Here is a 27,852-nt window from a genome sequence, read left to right on the forward strand (position 1 = left end):
TGGTACTCTCGGCAATTTTTATTTTAACCACTGAGAAATGTACTGGTATTTCAATGATTATTTGCATTTCCCTAATAGCTAATGATAGTCAATGTTTTTTTTCACATGCCTTTTTGCCATCCATTTTATCTCTTTGGTTGAAGTGTCATTCCTGTATTTTTAATTGGGTGTTTGTTTTCTTATTGTTAACTTTTGAGAGTTCTTTATATAGTCTGAATAAAAATCCTTTGACATTATGTAATTCGTAAATATTTTATCTCAGTCCATAGCCCATATTTTCATTCTCCTGATGGTGTCCTTTGCAGAGCAAAAGTTTTTCATTGTGATGAAGCTTAATTTATCACTTTATCTTATTAAGAATCATACTTTTGATGCCATGTGTGAGATTATTAAATCCAAGATCTCCTATATTTTTTTCCTAAAAATTTTATAGTTTAACATTTTTTTATTTTTTATTTTTTTAATAATTTAAAATTTCCATTATAGTTGGTTTACAGTATTCTGGTAGTTTCTACTGAACAGCAAACTGACCCAGTCACATATATATGTACATTCTTTATCTTATATTATCCTACAAGATGTTCCATAAGTTACTAGATATAGTTCCCTGTGCTATACAGCAGGATCTCATTGCTTTTTTTTTTTTTTGAAATTTTATTTTTATTTAGGATCTCATTGCTTATCTATTCCAAATACAATAGTTTACATCTATTAACCCCATACTCCCAGTCCATCCCACTCCCTTCCCTTCCCCTTGGCAACCACAAGTCTGTTCACTAAATCTAAATATTGTATTTAGGTCTATGATCTACTTTGAATTAATTTCTGTGTATATTTGAAGTTTAGGTAAAGTTTTTTTTTTTAATTTATAGATAAACAATTGCTCCAACACCAATTGTTGAAAAGAATATTCATAATACATTGAGTTGATTTTATACCTTTGTCAAAATTATAAATTGGCCACATATGTGTGAGTCTAATTCTGGACTCCCAATTCTGTTCCATTGATCTGTGTCTATCCCTTCAACAGTATCATACTGTCTTTATCCCTGTACCTTTATATGAGTATTTAAATCAGGTATTATGATATGTTAAAGCATAGTTGTCAGAAAAAGGTACAAATGTGACCTTCCTACAGATATAAAAATGAACACATGTCAAATTCACTAAGCAGATGTTATAAATCAATCAAAAGGAAGGTCAAAAGAGTACACACTTATGTGGAGTAAAGGAATATTGAATGAATTACAAATGGAAATAAAATTGGCTTTTCCATGGGGTGTGAGAGAAGACATCTGAAGCTCCACCAGATGAAGCAGAATATCTATCTGTCTTACAGAGGTGTAAAACACCTCCTTTAGAATGAAAATCTGATAAAGCAGAAAGATATGTTAAAGACAATGTATAGTTTTCCATTGAAGTACATATTTTTTTCTACAGTTTGCCCCAAGTTTATTATTCCCTTTAAAAACTTGTTTTACCTATAGGTTTGTTTTGTTTGTTTGTTTATTGCTTTTTCATATAAATGTTAAGAATCAGCTTTTCTACATCTACCAAAAATTTTTCTTGTGTTTGGATTGGTATTGCACTAAATCTATAGTTAACTTTGGGAAGAACTTACATCTTTGGTTTGAGTCTCTCAATCCACGAATACAGCATATTTTCCCAGTATTTGGGCCTTCTTTCATTTGTTTTTAGCTTTGTAGTTTTCAGCATGCAGATCCTCTATGTGTTTTGTTAGATTGAAACCAAAGCATTTAATCTTTTGAGCTATCGTAAATTATATTTCTAAAATATTTAACCTTCTAGTTTACATTTCTAACATACAAAAATATGATTAATTTTTGAGTGGTGGTGACCTTGTATGTTGCAACGCTGATAAAAATATTTATTAGTTCCAGGAGTTCTTCTGTGAATTTCTTGACTTTTTCCATGTAGACAATTATCTGAAAACAGGATAACTAACAAAATAATTGTTTCTTTATTTCAACCTGTATGTGTTCTTTGGCTAAAATTTCCAATACCAGGTTGAATAAAAGTGATAAAAGAACATCTGTGACTTATTCCTGAACTTAAGAGGAAAGTATTTTATCATTAAGTACATTAACTGTGGATTTTTTTTAAATAGATCTTCTTCAGCAAATTGAGGAAATTCTCTTATATTCTTAGTTTGCTGGGAGTTTTTATATAGAATGGTTGCTGGATTCTGTCAAATGCCTCTCTGCATTAATAAGTGCATAAAGTTTTTCTTCTTTAGATTATTAACATGGTAGGTTACACTGAGTGGTTTCTGAATAATGAATTAGCCTTCATCCTGGGATAAACTCCACTAAGTGTGGTATACTATTCTGTTTACATTTTCCTCAATCCAATTCAGTAGTTTTTTGTTGAACATCATTTTATCCATGTTCATAGAAATGATCTGTTGTTATCTTATAATGCTTTTGCTTGCTTTTGGCATCAGAGTAACTCTGGTCTCATAAAATGAATTAGATGTGTTCCTTCTCCTATTTCATGGAAGTTACTTGGTAGAATTGGTTCTATTTCTCCTTTAAACATTCCTAGAATTCATCTGTGGAACAATCTGGGCTAGAAATTTTCCTTTTGAAAAGTTTTTAACTACAAATTTAATTCATTTGATATTTATAGGACAATTCAAGTTACATATTTCATCATGGTTGAGTAGTTTATGATTTTTAAGGAATTTGTCCATTTCACCTAAAGTATTGAACTTACGTGCACAAAATTTTTCTTATTATTTCCTTACATTATCATTTTAATGTCTACTGAACTTCTAAGGATCTTTCCTCTCTCAGTCTAATAATGGTAACTTCATCTTCCTATTTTCTTTGTCAGTCTTGCTAGAAGTTAATCAATGTTATTGGCTTCAAACAAGCTTCGAGTTTGATTTTCTCTACTAATTTTTTGCTTTCAATCTTTTTTTTTTTGGCAGGGGGCGGGGTGGGGGGTTGTACCTGTGACATATGGAAGTTCCCAGGCTAGGGGTTAAATCAAAGTTCCAGCTGCTGGCCCACACCACAACATATGGTAATGCCAGATCCCTGACCCACTGAGTGAGGCCAGGTATTGAACCTGCATCCTAATGGATACTAGTTGGATTTGTTTTGGCTGCACCACAACAGGAACTTCCTTGTTTTCTATTCTTGTCTTATTTTTCCTTCCTACATTGCTTTGGATTTAGTTTGCTCTTCTTTTTCTAAGGTAAATGCAAGTAATTGATTTGATCGTTTTCTTCTTTTCTAATATAGCATTTTCATGCTATAAAATTTCCTCTAAGCACTACGTTACCTGCATTCCACAAATTCTGATGTTATATTCATTTTCATTTCATTGAAAATGTTTTATAATTTATCCTGAGACTTCCTTTTTGGACCATGGATTAATCAGAAGTGAGTTGATTAACTTCAAGTGCTTAGATATTTTTCTGATATATTTCCTGTATTGATTTCCAGTTTAATTCCATTATGTTCTGAAAATATACATTGTATATACTGTTTTTTATTTTTATTTATTCATTTATTTTTCTTATGGTTGATTTACAATGTTCTGTCAATTTCTGCTGCACAGAGTGACACAGCCATACATCCATATACATTCTTTTTTTTTCACTTATCCTCCATCATGTTCCATCATAAGTGATCATATATAGTTTCCTGTGCTATACTACTTTGTATATTTTGAATTCTTTTAAATTTGTTGAAGTTTGTTTTGTGACTTTCGGTATGGTCCCTCTTGGTAAATGTTCCATGTGAACTAAAAAGAACTTGTTTCTGCTATTGTTATGTGAAGTGTTTTTCTTACACATGTCAAGTTCAATTGGCTGATAGCATTGTTCAGTTATTCTATATTCTTCGGTTTTTAAAAAATCTATTATCTGGAGTTCCCGTCGTGGCGCAGTGGTTAACGAATCCGACTAGGAACCATGAGGTTGCGGGTTCGGTCCCTGCCCTTGCTCAGTGGGTTAACAATCCGGTGTTGCCGTGAGCTGTGGTGTAGGTTGCAGACGCGGCTCGGATCATGCGTTGCTATGGCTCTGGCGTAGGCTGGGGGCTACAGCTCCGATTCAACCCCTAGCCTGGGAATCTCCATATGCCGCGGGAGCAGCCCAAGAAATAGCAACAACAAGAAAAGACAAAAGACAAAAAAAAAAAAAAAAAATCTATTATCTCTGCTACTGAGAAAGGAGTGTTGACATCTCCAATATTAACTGTGGATATATATTCTTCTTTCAGTTCTGTCAGCTTTTGCTTCATATATTTTGAAGCTCTATTGTTGCATAGACAGAATTGCATGAGTTCTTGGTGAATTAACTCTTTAACCCTAGTAATTTTATTTTATCTCAAGTCAGCCAGATCAGATATTAATATAGCCATTTCAGCTCTCCTTTGACTAGTGTCTGCATGGTATATTGCTTCCTTCCTTTAACTTTTAATGTATTATATCATTATATTGGAACCAAGTTTCTTATAGATGGCATAAATTTAGGTCACTTTTTTACTTTTTAGGGCTACATCCTGGCATGTGGAGATTCTCAGACTAGGGGTTGAATCAGAGCTGTAGCTGCTGGCCTATGCCATAGCCACAGCAATGCAGGATCTGAGCCATGTCTTTGACCTACACCACAGCTCATGGCAATGCTAGATCCTTAACCCACTGAGCAAAGCTAGGGATTGAACCTGTGTCCTCATGGATGCTAGTTAGATTTGTTAACTGCTGAGCCATGATGGGAACTTCAAATTTAGGTCATTTTTTTAATACAGTCTGACAAGTATTTTAAAATGAGTATTCAGATCATTGTATTAATGCCATTGTTGATATGTTTGGGTTTAGACTGGTAGTATGCCAAATCCTGGTGTTCTTCCCCAATCTGCATGTTGATATTTACTTTCCAGCGTCTTCAAGTAGTTGTTCCATGCATTCTGTCCAGTTCTGTAGTTATACTCAGTGAGAAAGAAGGGATGAAATACGCTTACTCCATCTTGACTGTAGATGGGACTCAGGGAATAAATATTTTTAGAGCTCCTCTGAATCTGGGGATCAGAATCCAAGTTTCTGACTATCATGTTAAAGTTCCTATCAGATCACAGAGTCTCAAATGTGCCCTGAATCCAACATACATGTTTTCCTTCAGGAATTAAAAAAATATATATATTCTTGAATGCTCCCAGGATTGGCTACTCATAAAACTCTTCCCAGTTTGCTGCTGCAGCCTCAGAAGTTCCCCCACAGTTCAGAGATGCTTGGGGTAAGCATCCAAAATGATGATGACTTTTCTAAGGCCAAACCAAACAATCTCTAAGCTAGAAGATGGCTTATGTCACAAAATAATTATATCTATTAATTTTTAAACAAATATCATGGTTTGGGTCCTATTCTAAGTATTGGGGAATTAGCAGTGAACAAGAAAATGGCCTTTACTTCTAGTGGGGGGGCAGCAAGGGAAGAAAGGCAGTAGACACACTGACAAATAAATGCATCAAATAATTTCGGTTAATGATAGTGCTATGAAAAAATAAGAACAGGGTAATGGTCTAGAGAGTGATGGGAGTGCGAAAAGGAGCTGAGTGGCTATTTCCCCCAGATGGTTGAGTTGAGAACTGAATGTTGATAAGGAGAGAAGCTGAGGAAGATGTGGAGGATAGAATTTTCCAAGAGATAAAAAATGAAATTGCAAAGGCTTGGTCTACCTTTTTCTACATTCTCTTTTGCATTTCTGACCACAGAATTTAAACATAGGTGAGGACGAGTTTTATTTTTTTCCCGCAGCAACTAGAAACGTTATTGAACTTCTAACTATTACTTATTACTATGAAATAAGCTACCCCAGAATTTGATTGATATAATCCATTCCCTTAATTATACTTAAGGCCACACCCGCAGCATATGGAGGTTCCCAGGCTAGGTGTCCAATTGGAGCTACAGCTGCCGGCCTATGCCACAGCCGCAGCAACGCAGGATCCAAGCTGTGTCTGGGACCTACACCACAGCTCACGGCAATGCCGGATCTTTAACCTACTGAGTGAGGTCAGGGATCAAACCCACATCCTCATGGATCCTAGTTGGGTTCATTAACATCTGAGCCACAATGGGAACACCCAATAATATTTTTTGAAAGCTCCAGTTCTAACCCACTATTAAAGGATTAGAGATGGTAAAATTTTACCTAGATCCGATGTCTAGAATGAAGGAGGCAGTTCATTGAATTGTAGATTGGAAAAAAATCCAGATTTGCAGCCTCATCCATTCATAAGAAACAACAAAACATATAATTTCCATTTTGAATAGTGTATTTTTAAAACCATGAAAGCAAGCATGCAAAGACCACTTATAGGCAGTAGATGGCATACTATATCTACAAACTAGTGGTTGATTCTGGAACCTCCTTGAAAAAGGAAATAGGTCCCAGCTTCTAGTGTCACAATGATTAGACCATTCTAATGGTATATATACAAGTACTGAAACAGCTGGATGTTTCTGTATTCTGAGACCACTGAAGTTACTTCCTCACAGTAACTGGATATTTAAGAGTCTTTGGGCCCTGAGAAATATCTTAGTGACTAAAACATCCCAGACTCAGTTCTATAGTATCTAAGCTGCCACATGCACATCTTACTTACAGACACTGACACTTGTCCTCAATTAGGTGGGGTCTTTGAGAGTCTTAGCACCTCTAGGTTGAAAGACAACAGATAGGGTTCCTAAGCAGTAGGAAGAAAAGGCAATAAAAGCATTAAAAATGGCACTTTTGGAGTTCCCATTGTGGCGCAGCAGAAACGAATCTGACTAGGAACCATGAGGTTGTGGGTTTGATCCCTGGCCTTGCTCAGTGGGTTAAGGATCCAATGTTGCCATGAGCTGTGGTGTAGGTCTCAGACGAGGCTTGGATCTGGTGTTGCTGTGACTCTGGTGTAGGCTAATGACTGCAACTCCAATTGGACCCCTAGCCCGGAAAAATCCATATGCCACGGGTGCAGCCCTAAGAAGGACAAAAGACCCAAAAATAAATAAATAAATAAAAATGGCACTTTTACAAAAGGCATGATTTTGTTGACATCAGTCATCTGCTAATCTAGAGATTTTGTTTGATTTGGTCTTAGAAGTCATCATCATTTTGGATGTTCACCCCAAGCATCTCTGAACTGTGGGGGAACTTCTGAGGCTGCAGCAGCAAACTGTGAAGAGCTCTATGAGGAGCCCATCCTGAGAAAGCTTGAGAATATATTTTTTTTAATTGCTGAAGGAAAAATCTTATTTAAGTATGTTGGATTCAGGGCACATTTGAGTCTCTGTGATCTGACAGGAACCTTAACGTGACAGTCAGACACTTGGAATCTGTTCCCCAGATTCAGAGGAATTCTAAAAATAATTATTCCCTGAGTCCCCCTTATAGGCAAGATGGAGTAAGCATATTTCATCCCTTCTTTCTCACTGAGTATAACTACAAAACCTGGACAGAAGCACAGAAGATCTTTTTTTTAATTTTGTTTTTTAGGGCCTCACTCACGACATATGGAGGTTCCCAGGCTAGGGATCAAATCAGAGAGAGCTACAGCTGCAGGCTATGGCACAGCCACAGCAACTCGGGATCCGAACCACGTCTGTGACCTACACTGCAGCTCACAGAAACACCAGCTTCTTAACCCACTGAGCGATGCCAGGGATCGAGTCCTCAACCTCATGGTTCCTAGTCGGATTCATTTCTGCTGTGCCACACCAGGAACTCCGAACTACTTCTTGAAGACTCTGGAAAGTAAACGTCAACAGGTAGATTGGGGAAGAACACAAGATTTGGTATACGATCAGTCTAAACCCAACATATCAACAATAACATTAATGTAAACGATCTAAGTACTAATTTTAAAACAGGAACTGCCAGAATGGACCCAAAAAAAAAAATGACTTAAATTTATGCCATCTACAAGAAACTTGGTCAAATATAATGATATATATACATTAAAAGAATGAAAAAATATACATAATCCCAATAAGAGAGTGAATATATGTCGCATATCAAGCATTGTCTGTGCCTTTGTTCATCAAATATTTGGTACTAGACTTGGGAGTTCCTGTCATGGCTCAGTGGTAATGAGGATGTGGGTTTGATCCCTGGCCTCACTCAGTGGGTTAAGGAGCTGGTGTTGCCCGTGAGCTGTGCTGTAAGTCACAGATGGCGGCTCAGATCCCTCATTGCTGTAGCTATGGTGTAGGCCAGCAACTGCAGTTCCAATTCAACCCCTAGCCTGGGAACTTTCATATGCCATGGGTGCAGCCCTAAAAAATTTTTTTAAAAATTTTTTAAAGAAAAGAAAATATACTAGACCTATGACATTATGTTGAATTCTTCTAGGTACTAACTTTAAGAGCCATACTTAAGTTATGTTAGTCAGGGGACTAGATGAGAGTAGCTGGATCAGAGTGGGATAGGCAGAAGGACAAACAAACAAAAAACCTACAACCCAATATTTGAGATAGCTGCTGATCCATAAAGGCAATTTCTACTCATTAACAAAGATTACCAGGAAAAGTAAAATAGAAATAAAATGGAAAGAACAAACCAGTTGAATAAAGGATTGGGTTGTACACTCTTATTTACTTTTTTTTTACACTCTCTTTTTAAATAGGCATGTCTAGCGCTCCCTCGTAGCTCAGCAAGTTAAGGAGACTCAGGTCACTGCTGTGGTGAGTGTTTGATCCCTGGCCTGGAAACTTCTGCATGCTGCCAGTGCAGCCTAAATAAGTAAATATATATGTTTAACAAAACTAAAGTAGAATATATATTTATCAGACCACCATTGTCATCTAGAAAATGGTATTACAATTAGGAAGGAAGTTAAGACAAAATTATGAAGTCTAACTGACGGGGGAACATTATGCACATTTTCTATTCTGTATTGATTAAACAGATACTTTCCTTTAATGCGAGGGTTTTGTTTTAGGTTGTGGAATTTTTGTTTGTTTGAACATTTCTCTCCTTCCCATCCTGATCCAGGTACCATTATCTGGTGCACTGACTTATGCATGTGTCTTTTAAGATTATGAGTTTGGAGTTCCCATCGTGGCTCAGTGGTTAACCAACCTGACTAGGAACTATGAGGTTGTAAGTTCAATCCCTGGCATTGCTTAGTGGGTTAAGGATCCAGCGTTGCTGTGGCTGTGGCATTGCTGTGGCTGTGGTGTAGGCCAGCAGCTGTAGCTCCGATTTGAACACTAGCCTGGGAACCTCCATCAGCCACGGGTGTGGCCCTAAAAAGACAAAAGACAAAAAAATAATAATAATAAGATTATGCGTTAGTATCTAAAAAGTACAGACCATAAAATTGTGTCTTAACCTTAGTAAGTTTTCATTAATACTTGATAAATGATTGCACACATAAATATGATATGTGTTTTATGTGAGATAAATGTTTGTTCCCCTAAGATTTGTAGATTCCATCAGCATTAAGTAGGACATTCTGACAATCTTAGAATAATAATAGAAAATACTTTCAGAGTACTTACTATGTGCGATACACAGTTCTAAGGATTTCCTAAATATTAACTGCTTTGTAGTCTCAACAAAAGTGAAAAGAATATTACTACTAGCCCCATTTTTCAGATGAGAAAACTGAGGCACAGAAAGGTTTAAAAACTTGCATAAACTCAGCTTTCCTAAAGAGCTAGTAATTAATAGAAATGAGATTCACATCCGTGTAATGGATGACTTTTAAACTGCTACCATATTGTGGTCTGGTAATTCTCAAAGTTGAATGTCCATCAAAATCACCCAAAGGCTTGTTACATGGTGTTGTTGGGCCCCACCCACAGAAACTCTAATTCAGTAGGTAAGATCCTAGAATCTGCCTTACTAATATATTCCCAAGTGATACTTGATTTGATCTGAGGGACATCCTTTGAAAAACATTGCTAAGTATATTTCAGAAGGAAACAAAATTCACCTGTGGACATCTTTCTTTCATCCACTCTGGCTGAAGAAGTTCCTGACTTTGAATGTTACTCAAATTTTTGATACAAACTGTGAGAGTCCAGTGGATTTGGGTAAACTAAAGAATAATTCAGGAGTTCCCATCGTGGTGCAGTGGTTAACGAATCCAACTAGGAACCATGAGGTTTCGGGTTCAATCCCTGGCCTCACTCATTGGGTTAAGGATCCGGCGTTGCCGTGAGCTGTGGTGCAGGTTGCAAACGTGGCTCGGATCCCGAGTTGCTGTGGCTCTGGCGTAGGCTGGCGGCTACAGCTCTGATTCGACCCCTGGCCTGGGAACCTCCATATGCTGCAGGAGCAGCCCTAGAAAAGGCAAAAAGACAAAAAAAAAAAAAAGAATAATTCAGTATTCTTGCTCCCCACCCTTGAACTTACAAAGTAATTTCTTTTCAATACTAGATTCTAGCATTTACCCCTAATGAAATGATACCTTTGGGACTTTGGGTCGATTTCTCCCTCCTTAGCCAATTTTACCTAATGTAAACAGCAACTAGAAAATGACAGTATTCTGAAAAAATATTTCTTAGTTTTTCTTCAAATTTTTAAAAATTTGAAAATATAAAAAAGAACAATGAAATTAAGAAACATTTCTTATAATACCACCACCAAGTGTTAACTGATTTTGATGTATTTGCTTTGTCATTTTCCCATTCATGTCTTTTTTTAAAAAAAGTCAAGCTTTGAGGGAGTTCCCTTCATGGCTCAGCGGTTAACAAACCTGACTAGTATCCATGAGGACAAGGGTTCGATCCCTGGCCTCAGTGGATTAAGGATCTGGCATTGCCATGAGTTGTGGTGTAGGTCACAGATGTGGTTTAGATCCTGCATTGCTGTGGCTGTGGCATAGGCCAGCAGCTGTAGCTCTAATTTGACCCCTATCCTGGGAAATTCCATATGCTGAGGGTGCAGCTCTTACCAAAAAAAAAAAAAAAAAAAAAGACCAACCCCCCCACTCAAGCTTTGGTATATTCTTATTAAAAAATCTCAACAAACAGCGTTTGAAAAGACTCTCTGATATGGATGAACTAACAGGAGCAGTCCCATGCTGGTCTGAGATCTCTTTATAAATTGCTTTCTTCAGAGTATATCTGAGCAAAAAGGTACATTCCCAGAGATGCTCTTCTAACCCCCACCACAAAAGCCCAAGCTGCTATAATGTGACTTTATGAATTTGCTTCTTACTAAAAGAGGAAAAATTAGGCTGATTATATCTAGTTATACTTTTAGCCACTAAGAATTTCTCCCATTTTCTTTTTTTTTTTTTTTCATTTTAGGGCCACATCTGCGGCATATGGAAGTTCCCAGTCTAGGGGTCAAATTGAAGCTGCAGTTTCCAGCTTACACCACAGCCACATTGCTTATGGCATTGCCGGATCTTTAACCCACTGAGCAAGGCCAGGGATCAAACCCACATCCTCATGGGTACTAGTCAGTTTTGTTACCACTGAGTCACAACAGGAACTCCCAATTTCTCCCATTTTCATTGCTCATATTATAAGTCACTAAGCTCTAATCAAAAAGTGGAAAGTGAAACAAGGAACATTTTATGGATGCGTGAGGGTTCCTTCCTATTATGACATGTCTAATATCTGGGTTATTTTATTAATTAAGCATCTGAACCATAGTTTTGTATTACCTAACTAAGCTACCTATAGTAGATTAACTTGATAGGCAAATTTCCATCTCATTTCAAAGTAACAAGTAGAAAATATGAATTATCCTGACATGCTGATTAAGAGTCATACTCTTCAAAGCTTTTTCATAGTTCTTGGTATAGCTAATGAAAATTACTTTCTTGCTGTTGAAACTTGGACAGTCTCTCTAATTTCAGTTTCCTCATCTGTAAAATGGTGATGACAGCATTATCTATTTCACAGAATTTGCTGAAGATTGAATGAGTTGACATATGCCAAGCACTTAATAAACTACTCAGCACTTGGTAAATCCTCGATAAACAGCAACTAATATCTCTTATTAGCAATAAGGATTATATAGGAGTTCCCGTTGTGGCACAGTGGTTGATGAATCCGACTAGGAACCATGAGGTTGTGGGTTCAATCCCCGGCCTTGCTCAGTGGGTTAAGGATCCGGCATAGCTATGAGCTGTGGTGTAGGTCCCAGATGCAGCTCGGATCCCGTGTTGCTGTGGCACTGGTACAGGCCGGTGGCTACAGCTCTGATTAGACCCCTAGCCTGGGGACCTCCATATGCCGTGGGAAGTAGCTCTAGAAAAGGCAAAAAGACAAAAACAAACACACAAACAACAACAAAAAAAAACCAATAAAGATTATCTGATATAATTCCTAACCTATTTTTAGACAGTTTCTGAGAAGCAATGTTAGGGCTTATAATCATGTAAGCCCTTGATTATGGAGTTCCCATTGTGGCTCAGCAGTAACAAACCCAACTAGTGTCCATGAGGGCTCGGGTTTGATCCCTGGCCTCCATCAGTGGGTTAAGGATCCAGCCTTAAAGTGAGCTTCGGTGTAGGTCACCGATGTAGCTCAGATCCTGCATTGCTGCGGCTGTGGCATAGGCCTGCAGCCATAGCTCTGATTTGACCCCTAGCTTGGGAACTTCCATATACCATTGGTGAGACCCTTAAAAGACAAAAAAGTGTAAAAACAGATGTAGTGGCTACTTCAGTGGTGAAGTGTAATAGGATACTTAAGTGGAAGTGCTGTAGTGAACTGTGAATTAAATGTGCACAAAGAGTGATTCCTGCTGTGGTGCAGTGGGTTAAGAACCCAATTGCAGCAACTCAAACCACTAGCCCTGTGCAGTGAGTTAAAGGATCTAGGGTTGCTGCAGCTGCTGTGTAAGTCGCAGGTGCAGCCCAGATTCAGTCTGTAGCCCAGGAACTTCCATATGCTGCGAATGTGGCCATCAAACAAAATGTGCACAAGGAAATGTGTTTTGTTAAGGACATGCAGCATAATAGGCCACTTCCCTTTTTTAGAGTATTGTCTCTAATCCTGGGTTCCACACCTTAAAAATGCCCAGAATAACAGAGACATTACAAATATGTAATATATAATAATTTATGTGCAGTATGTATAAATTATATTATATGTAAATAATACATAAAATTATTATACGCAAATAATAAAGTTGATTTTTAAAATAAGCTCTGGCACTTGACAATACAAATGAGCAATTCCATATGTAGATATCTACCCAAGAAAAATGAAAAGATAACCAACCAAGATTTTGTACATCAATGTTCATAACAGCATTATGAACCCAAACCTGGAAACTGTCTAAATGTGCATGAAGCAGTAAAAGGACAAAGAAATTGTGGTGCATCTATACAATGGAATACCATTAGGAGATGATCAAGGGATATAGCCAGTGATTCCAACTACAAGATAGCCTGGAGACGTAGAATAAAGCATGACTGGGGGCTGTAATCATTAAAGGGATAGGACACTTAGATCACAGGATTGAAACTTAAAGGAATTAACACCAGAATTGAAAATCTTTTTATAGGAAATCTTTTCAGACATTGCCCATGTGTTTATGTACTTTACTTTTGCTACATGTTTGGCATATGTAATATATATTAAAATATCACACATGTTAAACTTAGTGCATATACATAGTACGAAATAAAATAACATAGGAATACTCTAAACAATAAAAAGCCTACAATTTACTGCAAAATGAGAAAGAACTGTACCAAATTCAATAATAAAAATGTCAAGAGATATTCTTTTTTTTTCTTTTTTTTTTTTTTTTTGTCTTTTGTCTTTTTAGAGCTGTACCTGCGGCATATGGAGGTTCCCAGGCTAGGGGTCTAATCGGAGCTGTTGCTGCTGGCCTACGCCACAGCCACAGCACTGACAGATTCAAGTTGTCTCTGCAACCTACACCACAGTTCATGGCAACGCTGGATCCTTGACCCACTGAGCAAGGCCAGGAATCGAACCTTCATCCCCATGTATACTAGTCAGGTTCATTAACCACTGAGCCACGACAGGAACTCCTAAATCATGCAACATTTGATGCCTTCTAGTTCTCATTCTTGTAACATCCTAGAATGGCTGGGATTTTTTTGAAAAAGACATAAAGAATAATTTAAATGCTATTGGTTTTTAAAGATCATCTTTTTTAGGGACTGGAGTTTGGCTTCACTGGTACCTCAATGAAACAAATTATAGTTTCATTAGCAGTACTAGTAGTTTCAGCAGCATTTACTGAGTTCTTACTATGTTCTAGGTACTTTTCCATACACTTAAATGTGCATGGACATCTTCACAATAACTGTATAAAACATATATTCCTTTTATTCATTTTAACATGAGGAGCCTGAGGCATGGAGAGATTGGCTAACTTGCCTAACTCTTTCTCTCCTTCTCTTGAATGAAGTGTGGATTGTGACTGTGTTCTTCACTCATCAAGGACAAGGAACAGCTAGTACCATTATTATCATCAAAGTCCTAGTCTGATTTCAGCAGGACCCCTGCCAGGATGAATTCCACTTGAAACGCCTGACTCATCTTACCTTAGACAGTGAGCAGTGAGAAGTGAATATATGTGAAATGTATTAGCCTTTTAAAGAAATAGGCAAAGAAAAATACATTCTGTGATTGTGTGATTCCAAAACACTTAAGATATACAAGGTTTTACAACCTCAATACAGGTGGATATTACTACTTACCTACCTGGTAATCTCTACAAGAAAAATCCTTTTCCTCTTTGAATCTCATGCATTTTAGGAAAGCCATTTCACTTTTAATAAGTCTAAAGGAAGGAGTTCCCTGGTGGTCTAGTGGCATTGTCACTGCTGTGGCTTGGGTTCAGTCCCGGGCCTGGAAACCTCTGCATGCCACAGACAAAAAAAAAAAAAAAAAAAAAAAAGCAGAGTCTATAGGAACTTCCAATTGAAGAGAAATTGCAGCAGAAATTCCTAAGAGAGGGCATGGAGACAACAGAGTCAATAGGGAGCCACTGAAGAACAGAAAAACACCGTAAAGAAAGCAATGATAGCTCCCACTGACAAGTAATAAGAAAAAAAAATCTGTCCAAAACAAACTGTTTCATACATAGCTCTCTACTCTTAATAAGGGCAGAGATGGCTCAGAACAGACATAATTCAGAAATTTAAAAACATCGTAATGCAGAGATTGTGTGTTTCTTAGGTGGGAGAGTATGGAAGCATTTTACCCAACGAGCACATTGACAACCTCCTTATTCTCTAGAGCAAATCTCTTGCCCAGAACATTGGAAGTTTACCAGAGATGGTACAAAAGCAGGAGGAGTCTTCTGCCCTTCGATTTTAAACTCAAACGCCCTCTCCTATAGAAAACGGGGCTTGTGAAATGCACAGCGTTGATACGCTACAGCAAAACATAAGAGAGAAAACGGCAGACTATATTGTGAGAGGGCCCTGTGACTGAATTACTCACCGAAGGCCTTTTCTCAGCACTGTCAGCCCTGCACTGGAAGCCAGACACTGCCTATGGCAGCAGGAAGGTTACAAAGCAGTAACCATCTTTCCTCTCTAAATGGTCTGCTCATAAAGAAAGTAATTACATAGAGCAGATAACATGAAACAGTGGGAAGAGAAGAGAGTCTGGAGCAGAGCAGAGTCGCAAGTGGAGAGCTGGGAAGAAGACATTTAGTTGATTTATTTATTTTTATAGATTTTTGTTTTTAAGTCTCTTTTCAGTGATAGACCACCTTCTTGGTCTTAAGACTTCATGATGCCAGAAAAGGGTGGAAAAGGAAGAAAATGCCTCCCCCTTTATTGGAATAGAAATAGAAATGTCAGCAAAAGGTATTGGTTTGTTTTCTTTGTTTTCTATCAGCAAAGCCAGTGTGCTGCTATTGTTAGCTGGCCTGACAGAAACGAAATCAAGGCTTTCACTGAACAGCCTTCTATTCTTCGGCCAAATGCTGAATCAACAGCCCAGCTTCTGCAACAGCTTGCTTTAATGATCCTAGACAGTTTCTGTTTGCATCACATACTGGGTCACAGAGAGGAAAGTGGCGGGGGGACAGAAAGCAGCATGGGAGGGAAGTGAAATGAACAATTTGAAGGCTCTTTGGGCTGGTAGCAAATCAGTTCACTGGAGAGGCAGGACTGGATTTATTTATTAGCTTCCCCACCACATATGTTTTGTAGTTATTTCATATGTTATGGTAAAAAATGTTCTGTTAAATCTCCATCTTTCTCATTCAACAGAGTGCCTTCAACTTTTCTCAACAAATCCTTTTATGACCTTCATGACTTCTTTGTGAATTTTGATCAATTGATTCTTAAAACTATAGTGACTCTACCAAATAAGTACTACTAAGTTTTCAGGGTTTTTTTTTTTGTTTGTTTGTTTGTTTGTTTGTTTTAACTTAGTGCCAAACCTGCAGTATACGGAAGTTCCCAGGCTAGGGGCTGAATCAAAGCTGCAGCTGCCTGTCTATACTACAGCCACAGCAACGAAAGACCTGAGCCGTGTCTGCAACCTACACCACAGCTCACAGCAACAGCGGATCCTTTAATCCACTGAACAGGGCAGGGATGGAACCCACATCCTCATGGATGCTAGTTGGGCTCCTAACCCACTGAGCCACAGTGAGAACTCCCAAACAAACACAAAGTTTTGATCCAAAATCAGATAAGCAGGACCCAATCCAGAGGTTTGTCAGGGTCTGGAGATGGTTCACTCTGGCCCCTCAAATGGCAGAATAGAAGTTCAGCCCTAAAGTCCAAATTGCTAGAGGCTTGAATAGGCCCCCAAAGCTACAAGTTAACAAGGATGACTTCTTTTTTTGGTTTTTTAAATTTTTATCTGTTGCTTTTTAGGGCCACACCTGCAGCATATGAAAGTTCCCAGGCTAGGGGTCAAATCAGAACTACAGTTGCCGTCCTACGCCACAGCCACAGCAATGCCAGATCTGAGCCGTGTCTGTGACCTACACTGCAGCTCACAGCAGGGCCAAGGATCGAATCTGTGTCCTCATGGATACTAGTCAGGTTCGTTACGGCTGAGCCACAATGGGAGCTCCAACAAGGATGACTTGTAATAACAATTACTGTATTCTGAGCTAGAGGGAGTCAGGCTTTCTTTGGGGACATTCAATTCACCACCCCTCCCATCTGGTTTGTGGCAGTGTATTTGCCATCTTCCAGGAAACTTGCGGTGGAAGAGATGTTCAAGACCACAATTATGAAGGGATAGCAGCAAGGAATGGTTAGTTGCCCTTTTCTCCTAAACCGCCCTAAGAATTTTAAGTTGCATAATCAAAATGCCTCATGTCAATAAGGACTCTTTTTTTTTTTTTTTTTTTTTTTTTTTGTCTTTTTGTCTTTTAGGGCCACACCCGTGGCACATGGAGGTTCCCAGGCTAGGGGTCCAATAAGAGCTACAGCTGTCTGCCTACACCACAGCCACAGCAACACAGGATCTGAGCCACATCTTTGACCCACACCACAGCTCTTGGTGACGCCAGATCCTTAGCCCACTGAGCAAGGCCAGGGATCGAACCTGTGTCCTCATGGATGCTAGGCGGGTTCGTTAACCACTGAGCCACGAGGGAAACTCCTCAATGAGGACTCTTAATAAGCAACATTAGTCAGGTTGTTTTTGTGATAAATATTGGCTAAGTAGTGGGCTATGTAGGAATTCTCTTTAACTCTGTTGATAACGAAATGCCCTTTTAGTCATTTTTAATGTAAAAATCCCCTTGAATGAAGTTGGGGGAGTGGTAAAAAGTGAAGCAAAAAGAAAAAAAGTAAAGCTAGAGAGAGAGAGCTCAATTAATGGTGTCTGGAGATAAAACCACCTATCTTTGATGGTAGGTCATCACCAACATTAACTGCTTTTGTGGCAGTGTGTCCATCTATATTCCCTTCTTAAAATATTGGGAGATGGTTCCCAAGGTTTACCTAGTTTTTCCTCTTTTCCCAAGGCACCTTTTACCAGATGGAAGAACAAGTGAAAGTGAGGACAAGTTAAGGAATGAAACTGAGGGAAACAAAGGGAAGAGCCAACAGTTTGGTCTACATGCGGAAGTTCCCAGGCCAGGGATCAAACCCACACCACAGCTGTAACAAGAGCCACAGCAGTGACAATGCCAGATCTTTTTTTTTTTTTTTTTTTTTTTTTTTTGTCTTTTTGCTATTTCTTTGGGCCGCTCCTGCGGCATATGGAGGTTCCCAGGCTAGGGGTCGAATCGGAGCTGTAGCCACCGGCCTACGCCAGAGCCACAGCAATGCAGGATCCGAGACGCGTCTGCAACCTACACCACAGCTCACGGCAACGCCGGGTCGTTAACCCACTGAGCAAGGGCAGGGACCGAACCCGCAACCTCATGGTTCCTAGTCGGATTCGTTAACCACTGCGCCACGACAGGAACTCCGCAATGCCAGATCTTTAACCCACTGAGCCACAGGTATCTTAGGACCTGATTTCTTAAACTACCTGATACCACATAGACGTGAATGCTGAGTGCAAGTCAAATGAGACAAATTAACTCAAACAAGAAAATATAGCCGGAGTTCCCGTCGTGGCGCAGTGGTTAACGAATCCGACTAGGAACCATGAGGTTGCGGGTTCGATCCCTGCCCTTGCTCAGTGGGTTAACGATCCGGCGTTGCCGTGAGCTGTGGTGTAGGTTGCAGACGCGGCTCGGATCCTGCGTTGCTGTGGCTCTGGCGTAGGCCGGTGGCTACAGCTCCGATTCAACCCCTAGCCTGGGAATCTCCATATGCCGCGGGAGCGGCCCAAGAAATAGCAACAACAACAACAACAAAAGACAAAAAGACAAAAGACAAAAAAAAAAAAAAAAAAAAAAAAGAAAATATAGCCATTTTACTTTAAAAAAAAAAAAGAAAAATATGAAAATGCCCTCTTTAGTCCTCTAACTTCAACCCTTTGCAGCTTAATTTCAGTTGATTTTGGGTTATTTTGCAGTTTCACTTCCCTCTTGTATTTATTCGATTTCGTTAGAAACAGACTATTTACTTTCTATTTCTATTACTCCTAAGTTAGGCTAAAAATGGGCTGCAACAGAGGAAAACTGCAGATGAGGATAAATCACTTTTGCTGTTATTTGAAATTACAGAAACTTGATATTTTTAAAGAGATAATTTATCTAGGAGTTCCCGTCGAGGCTCAGTGGTTAACAAACCCAACTAGAAACCATGAGGTTGTGAGTTCTATCCCTGGCCTTGCTCAGTGGGTTGAGGATCCGGTGTTGCCATGAGCTGTGGTGTAGGTCACAGACGTGGCTTGGATCCCATGTTGCTGTGTCTCTGGCATAGGCCAGCGGCTACAGTTCTGATTAGAGCCCTAAAAGGCCATGTGTGGGTGCAGCCCTAAAAGGACAAAAGACAAAAAAAAAAAAAAAAAAAAAAAAAAAAGAGAGAGAGAAAGAGAGAGAGAGAGATAATTTATCTAAAGGTCATTTTTTAATTTTTTTTTTTATTTTTATTTTTTGCTTTTTAGGGCCACACCCTTGGCATATGGAGGCTTCCAGGCTAGGGGTGGATTTGAAGCTATAGCTGCCAGCCTACACCACAGCCACAGCAATGCAGGATCCGAGCCACATCTGCAACCTACACTACACCAGATCCCAGACCTATCGAGCCAGGCCAGGGATTGAGCCCGCATCCTCATGGATACTAGTCGGATTTGTTTCTGCTGCACCATGACAGGAACTCCTAAAGGTCAAATTTCAATAGAAAACACAGGCAGTTTTATAAAATTGATGTTGATAAAAGTTGTAGGCCTTCTATATTATTTTGAGAAAAGGTACTATCAACAAAATGTGAAAGAGTTGCACTATTTGTTTTTCCTTCATTTAAAAATCCCTAATATAAATTTTTCAAGTAACTTCTGAATCATCAAGGAAAGAGATGGTCATGGCTAGTAGAGCTTGATTATTAAAGGACTTTTAAGTAGCTTAGAGCACGAACTTTTAAAGCTCTAAACTAAGGAGCAAGAAACTTTTAAAGGCTTTGCAACTGGTGAAAAAACATCGGGAAAGCTAAATTAACTTCTCTAAAGGAAAACTGCAAAGTAATAAACACTTATTTCCACAGAGGAACTTGCGCTCCTTGTCTGTAAAATAGGGATAATAATAGAATATTATTTTACAGGGTTGTGATGAAAATTAGGAACGATGCATTAAACTCCTTAGGACAGTACACAGAGTATGTAAGGTAACTACTCAATAAATGATAGGCACAAGGTAGGATGATATATGACTTATGGTATCTCTTTAAAAACTGGTCCAAAATTAACCAGAATTTGGAATTAGCTAGAATATCTCTTCCTTGGTCTTTTGAGATAGTATAGAAAAACTTAATAACAAATTAATAACTTTTGGGGGAAGGTGCTAAGAATAGTGATTTACCACATTTTGCTTGTTTTAAGGAGCCATCGTCTATTCCAATGTCTTACTATTATTGTTATTTATCAGGGCCATTTTTATAGAACCTGGGTTTATTCATGTTTTAGAACCAGTTTGGTTGCTGACAGAGATTTACATTCAGGAATAAAACTGATATTATTTTAATATTTGTTCTGAAAAAAAATCTCAAATTGTTTGACATGTAGAAATATAGAGAAAAAAATCTTTCTAATGGTCACATCAATACTGACATGCAGACACATAGGTTAATGAAATCAATACTGACATGCAGATACATAGGTTAATGAAATCCACATCAGAGAAAATACATGTCTTCTAAGATTATATAGAAAAAAAGGATAAGAAAGACATTAAGTTTAATGATCTGGTGACTTTTTAAAGACTTCTTTAAGCTATCCATATGATTTGTTAAAGATTCTATTATCAGACCATAAATAATACAACTAATCATACAGATGAGACCATATGTCAGAAATTCCTAAATGTAGAAATGTTGATAAAACTCAGAAAAAAAAACTTAACTATTAAACTTTTGAATAACTACTACTATATATATTTTCTCTCTGTGGAAATAAGTGTTTATTACTTTGCAATTTTCCGAAAATCACCTGCGAGCCCTTTAGGCATCTTTTCCTCCACCTGCTGATAGTAATAATTGCTGCACAGTTTGTGTTCTGGTCATGGCAGAAAATCTTAAATTTCTTAAGAATGCAGAAGAAAATCTAATTTGTCTATTCTCTTTCCTCAAGGTGTACCATTTCACCTATAAATAAGTCACTGATTACTCTTGGAAGATCCTGGGCTTTGGAACCAGGCAGATGTGGGTTCCAATTCAAATCCTAACACTTACATAACTGGGAGATTTCGGGCAGGTCCCATAAACTCTCTGACCCTTGAGTTTCCCCATCTTACAAACCGGGTAACAGCATGCTGTAACACAGAGCAGGGCTTATGGTAAACTCTTGATGCACAGGAATGCCCTTCCTGTAACTGTTCTTGATCTCTCATGAAGAGAGATCGAGTTTAACTACTATTTTCCACATAGTTATATAAAGCATCTATTCCATGAATATGTATATACAGATTAAGAAAAAAATCTCTCAAACTCAGAACTGAATTTAGCTCATTAGAGAGGTCCTCAATTCTACACCCATGGAAGAAATCAAGGACATGCAACAAAATTCTGATTTTTCCCTATGTTTTTTTATTTTGATTTTTAAAAGATAAAACATGGACTAGCAAATCCTTTCCAAGTTTTTTATTTTGGGGATCTTTGCTTTGCTGGTGACCTACATAACTTGCTTAAACTGCCCACTGTGTAGTCCAGCACTGCCCCAAATGTTGCATTATTTGCTTCTAGAATTAAGGAGAAAGAGAATAAAAACTGCATAAGGGAAACTACATAAGGAAGAGAGGAAGTTAACACTTTTGGAATATGAGTGATGCTTAACTAAATGGTCTAAAAAAGTTAGTTTCCTTTTGCCCTTTTTTCAGGGTTTTTAAATAGTATTAATTACTATTATATGAGTGATGCTTAACTAAATGGTCTAAAAAAGTTAGTTTCCTTTTGCCCTTTTTTCAGGGTTTTTAAATAGTATTAATTACTCCCTATTAAGAAAGATGAAGACATTTAGATCATTTCCTTCTCCCTTATCCCATTTTTGAAAGTTTATGAGTTTTACTTGTCTATCATGTACATTTATAATACTAAATAACATTGATACAGCATTAGGTAGCATTTTTTGACTGTTACTTTATTCTCAAAACAACTGTAGTAGATATGTATATTACCTTCATCTCATTGACAAGGAATTAAGTTCAAAGGTTAAGCAGCTACTAAGTGGTACAATTGGGATTCAAACATTTACAAGGTGGAGTAAAGATAAAAGAAAAAATACAAGTTCCCAAGTAAGTGAATACATTGTCAGAAGTGAATACAACTAGAAAAAATTGGCACCTTACTTGCTATAACTAAACCACTGTTTCTTCCTAGTATAGTATACTGCTTTTGACTCTAAAAAGGCAAATCTGCAATAGACCTAAAGTAGCTAATGTTTTTTGAAATTGAGTGGCTGCCATGAGGAGTACATTGAGTTACTTCTGCATTAGTGAGTTTTTTTTTTTTTCAAATTGTCTTTTAGTAGATACCTTTTATTTTGCTTTACTTTGATTTACTGTTTATTTTTTGCAAAATCCACAGTATGGATTTGAGAACCAGTAACTTCATAAGCTAACTAGCTGAGCCTGAAATCCTACTCCCAATATTAGTTTTATTTTCCCTCACACTAAGTAGATGGCTGCCTAGCATTTATTGCTGCTTACAAAAAAAAAGTCATTTTTTTCTCAACAAAATTAAATTTCACATGAAATAGCAGTCATATCTTTACATGTTCAAGGTCAGCAAGAATTTAATTGTGTTATTAAGTTTTATGTTCTTAAATTGAACATAATATGAATAAGTTAATATCCAATATCAATAGATAAGCATCATTTCCTTCTAGTTCTGATGAACTTTGACAAAATTAATGGGAAGTAAAACTTTCTGTTGCACCAATTTAACTTTAGAAAATGTATGTTCACCTTGACTTAGGTGGGATTGAGCCATTGGCATTCAAAGAACTTCATGGTCAAATCTTGGCTCCTTATTTCTAAACTATTATGTTGTACAGACAAAAATTGTATGCATTTAGGTCTTTTTACATTGTTAACATTCATGTATGACTTTAGCAAACTGACTTTCTGTGTTCTCTTGTAAGAAACAAAGACACAGAGACACTTTTTTTGGGGTGAAATATTTTATGATTTTTCATGAGCATTCAGATATGGTTGTCAAGAATGAATACAAACTGCACTCTTTTTTTGAATTATAGGTAGTTTCAATGTCCCTCTATTTTGTCATGGTGATTCCAAGGAAACTCAAGCACAAGGATAAGACACATCCATTGGAGACTCTGAGATTAACTACATATAGTGAGGAAACCAAGTTATTGAATGGCTCCACATAAGTTACATTAACACTCACTACTGTCTCCCAAGGTAAGTATCAATATCCTTGGTTTACAGATAAGGGAACCAAGGCTCAAAGAGGTATTGACCTGAAACAAATAGACTGCCAGTTATTTCTCCAGCAAAGATGGGCTTATTTGGGCTCAGGAGAGAATTGCAATTCTGGTCTGCAACCGTGGTGAGCCATGTGCAAGCCCTCACATAGCAAGGGAAGGAGAATGTTTTTATAGAGGGAAAAAAGGATTTGTATACTATAGTAAATTATACATCCATGGCTTTTTACTGGCTGAGTCCTTGCCAGGGAAAATGAGGGTAGAAGAGCTCCTCCTCTGGTCTCCCAACTCTATTTAGCTGAGGTTTCTGTTTATTAATCTTTTGAAATTTTCTTTCTTTTTTTTTTTTTTTGTCTTTTTAGGGCCACACCTGCGGCATGTAGAGGTTCCCAGGCTAGGGGTTGAATCAGAGCTACAGCTGCTGGCCTATGCCATAGCCACAGCAATGTCGGATCCTTAACCCACTGATTGAGATCAGGGATCAAACCTGCGTCCTCATGGTTACTAGTCAGATTTGTTTCAGTTGAGCTATGATGGGAATTCCTGTTTATTAATCTTTTACAAGGGTTAAGGGGCTTACCTCAGTTCTTTTTACCAACTTATATCCCCTTCAAGTGCTGATGAGTAAAAATGTCTGAATGTAGTAATTTCACAGTGGATTGGAAATCTCATTCACTTCAAAAGTTTCTATAGAAAAAACAGTAAGGCTCTAGATTTTTCTCAAATCTGGTAATGCTGCAAGTGTTTGGATTAACTAGTAAGAATATTTGAATTGGAAAAATCCTCATGTTGAAAATGAGCATGACTCTGAGAGGCCCTCCTGGATACAAAAGCCATGTCCTCTCTTTCTTGTTTGTAGAAAAAGGCTTTGGTCTCCAAGATCTTCCCAAAGAGCAGACTCAAGCAGTTACTAATTACAGAAGTGAAGGAAGGCAAAAACAAAGAAAAACAGTCAAATAAGAAAAGTAATAATACCTTAAACAATAGATTAACAATAAAACAGAGTCCTAGTTCCCCCTTAAGAAATATCCATAACAATCTGATGCATATCTTTGAGTTGTTCTGTAGAAACTAAGACTGCTGCCACACACAAGTGGAGGATGGTGACTGCAAGCTGACAAAAGTCTGTAGACCCCAGACTGGCTGGAACCAGAATTTGAATGATTAAGATCCCTGAAACATCACCCTGTTACCTCACCACCAACCAACCAGAAGAAAGTCATGCACCATACAGTCCTCCCACAAAATTTTGCCTTTAAAAACATTTCTTTGAAAGCCATTAGGAAGTGTGTGTCTTTCGAGCCTTAGTTGCTTATTCCCTTTGCTTGGCACTCTGCAATAAAGCCTGCACCTTCACCACAACCCAGAGTCAGTAGATTGGCTTTGCTGCACTGCTGGGGAGCAGACCCAAGTTAAATTTGGTAACAATTTATTGCCAAAAGAGCAGTTGAGGTGAATTTCAATAAGAGAGAAGGACACAGAAGGGCCTTTTCCTTAATCAGTTAATATTTCAATAATAGCTTCAAATGTTAAGCCATAGAATAGGTATTTCATTTTCCCTCTTCATCCAACACTGCTAATATAGCTAGAACTAAATAATTTCCTGTAATTAATTGGAGGTACTGGGGAGGAAGAAACATTCCTCTACCCTTATAGATTCTTCTGGCTGGTCTAAAAATTAAATTGACATGAGACAAATTAAGCAGAAGAAAATCAAACATGTGTGTATAGGAGAGACCTAGGAGAACTAAGCAACTGCCAAAATGGCCAAAGTATCATTCTCAGCTAAGGACAAAAGGAAGTTGAGAATGGGGAGAATCAGTTACAAGAAGTCGAGGAAAAGAGCAATGAACAAGGGTGATGCTCTTATAGGTTTAATTCATTGCCTACCAATAAATAAGAGTTTCTAGAGAAACTCTTGGTCGTCCTCTTATTCCAGGGTCAGAGAGGGAGATGCCTTTACAAATGTAATGTTTCTTACAAAAGTGCAAGTCCTATTTGGTTTTAAGAGCACTTCTGATGTCTTCTGTTTTTCCGAAAATAACCAGCTTTCAACAATTAATATGCCCCAAAGACATATTTTAGGGTGGCAATTCTGCTCACCTACAAAAGCATGTTTATGTTAATAAAAAATATCATAAATTCAAAATCCTTTATATATGAACATAATTACACTTTAAAAAATGACATTTTGGGGAATTCCCATTGGGGCTCAGTGGGTTATGAACCCAGCTAGTATCCATGAGGATGCGGGTTTGATCCCCAGCCTTGCTCGGTAGGTTAAGGATCTGGCAGTGCCGTGAGCTGTAGTGTAGGTCACAGATGTGGCTCGGATCCTGCATTGCTGTGGCTGTGGTGTAGGCAGGACGCTCCAGCTCTGGATTGCCCCCTGGCCTGGGAACTTCCATGTGCTGCAGGTGCAGCCCTAAAAAAAAGACATTTTCATTCACAATCATGGGGTAGGATTCAGAGGACAAGGTGAAACTGAAACACCCCTCTCCAACCCAGCCTAAACCCAAATTGGGACTTGAACCCATGGTTTTGTTTTGCTTGTTTGTTTTTTTAATAAGAATCACTCACGTGGTGTCTGGACTTACTGAGGCTCAGGTTCTTTCTGTGACAGAAGGAATTCAGTGCGAGACAAAGTGGTAGGCAAGACATAGATTTATTAAGATAGGATGCTTGTGAGGGATACAAGTGGGCAGGCAAGAAGGCTCTGCCCCAAGGATTAGGTGGGCTATACCTCTATAATCCAAGGAAAGTGGAGAATGAGTAAAGACTGCCTTATTCCTCATTCTGTGAGTATACATCAGACTTTCATCATTAGCTCCTACTTTGTATTCATTAAGAGAGTATTTGACCCTATGAAGTCAAACTGGACCGTCATGGCGCTTATTCAAATTAGCGGAAGGTTGGTAACATAGGCTAAAATGTGTTCAGTCATCGCATGTCATCTTTCCCTTATATTCCTGTTCTTGGTCCTAAGGATCATTATCTTGCTGAACTTGAATGCAGATCTCATTTTGTCTTTCACTTAATGACCTGAGGTATATCTTGTGCTTTTATTTATGGCTTTGTAGTTAAGCAAGTCTGCTTTGTTCCATGACATTCTGATGCCTTTCTTGAGTGTGGTCTCCCAAAGTTCCCTAGGTTTTCCTCTCTATGATTCCCTAATGTGACTTCTACAACTACCTGTGTAACTATCCTACTCTATCCCTATCAAAAGGAAGCCAGAAGGAACTATATCCCATCACTTGTGATATAACATGATAGATTATGAGAAAAAGAACATATATGTATGTATGTATGTATATGAGTCACTTTGCTGTACACCAGAAATTAACAGAACATTGTAAATCAACTATAATAAAAATTTTTTTAAAAAGGGAAGCCAGGCTATGTATGATTTACTTTTTAATAATTGTGGAAACTATACACATGCAGATACATATGTTTCTGTGTCAAGTAATCCTCATGTCACAATTTGCCAAATGTTGTCAATAATTGCAAGGCTATACAATGTATTAGTAAGGTATAGAGGAAGACAAAAAAACATAATATATGTGGTGAGATAAATCTTGAGAAAAACTACAGGAGACAAATAACAACCATATAAGAATTTAAATGAAATCCAATAGAAAATGATTCTGTGGGAGCTTCAAGCTTGCCAGCTCAACTGGAAAGTATTTTCTAACAGTATGTGTTTGCACAAGACCGTCTGAGCAGCACTGCCCAAGAGAAATTTAATAGGAGTCACGCATAAAATTTTGCATATTCTATTAGCTACATTAAAAAAAAAAAAAAAAGAAACATGAGTTCCTGTCGTGGCACAGCGGAAACGGATCCGACTAGGAATCATGAGGTTGTGGGTCCAATCCCTGGCCTCACTCAGTGGGTTAAGGATCCAGCATTGCTGTGGGCTATGGTGTAGGCTGCAGGTTCGGCTCAGATCCTGTGTTGCTGTGGCTGTGATGTAGGCTGGCAGCTGTAGCTCTGACTGGACCCCTAGTCCGGGAAACTCCGTATGCTGTAGGTATGGCCCTAAAAAGCAAAAACAAAACAAAACAAACAAATGAAGTTAATTTTAATAATGCCTTTTATTTAACTGAACACATGTTTAAAATATTATTTCAACAGGTAATCAATATAAAATTTTTTTTTTTTTTTTGTCTTTTTGCTATTTCTTTGGGCCGCTCCCTGGGCATATGGAGGTTCCCAGGCTAGGGGTCTAATTGGAGCTGTAGCCACTGGCCTACGCCAGAGCCACAGCAACGCAGGATCCGAGCCGCGTCTGCAACCTACACCACAGCTCACGACAACGCTGGATCGTTAACCCACTGAGCAAGGGCAGGGACCGAACCCGCAACCTCATGGTTCCTAGTCGGATTCGTTAACCACTGCGCCACGACGGGAACT

The 27,852-nt window shown here is 38.2% G+C and overlaps 1 protein-coding gene across 1 annotated transcript in view; it reads left to right on the forward strand.

Annotated features, from left to right (window-relative positions):
* ACP3 (acid phosphatase 3) overlaps window positions 1-26,826 on the forward strand; it is a 99,498-nt gene extending 72,672 nt beyond the window's left edge. Inside the window, exon 11 of the mRNA XM_084989672.1 lies at window positions 23,248-26,826. Within this exon, the coding sequence (XP_084845798.1) occupies window positions 23,248-23,309 (62 nt within the window). The 3' untranslated portion in view covers window positions 23,310-26,826. The remainder of the gene's footprint in view (window positions 1-23,247) is intronic.
* The last annotated feature ends 1,026 nt before the right edge of the window (window positions 26,827-27,852 follow it).

The sequence above is a fragment of the Sus scrofa genome, chromosome 13 (assembly GCF_054392235.1).
Source record: "Sus scrofa isolate SSC_HxYL_T2T_F1_AM1 chromosome 13, Sscrofa_HxYL_maternal_Yorkshire_Landrace_v2.0, whole genome shotgun sequence".
Classification (NCBI taxonomy): Eukaryota; Metazoa; Chordata; class Mammalia; order Artiodactyla; family Suidae; genus Sus; species Sus scrofa.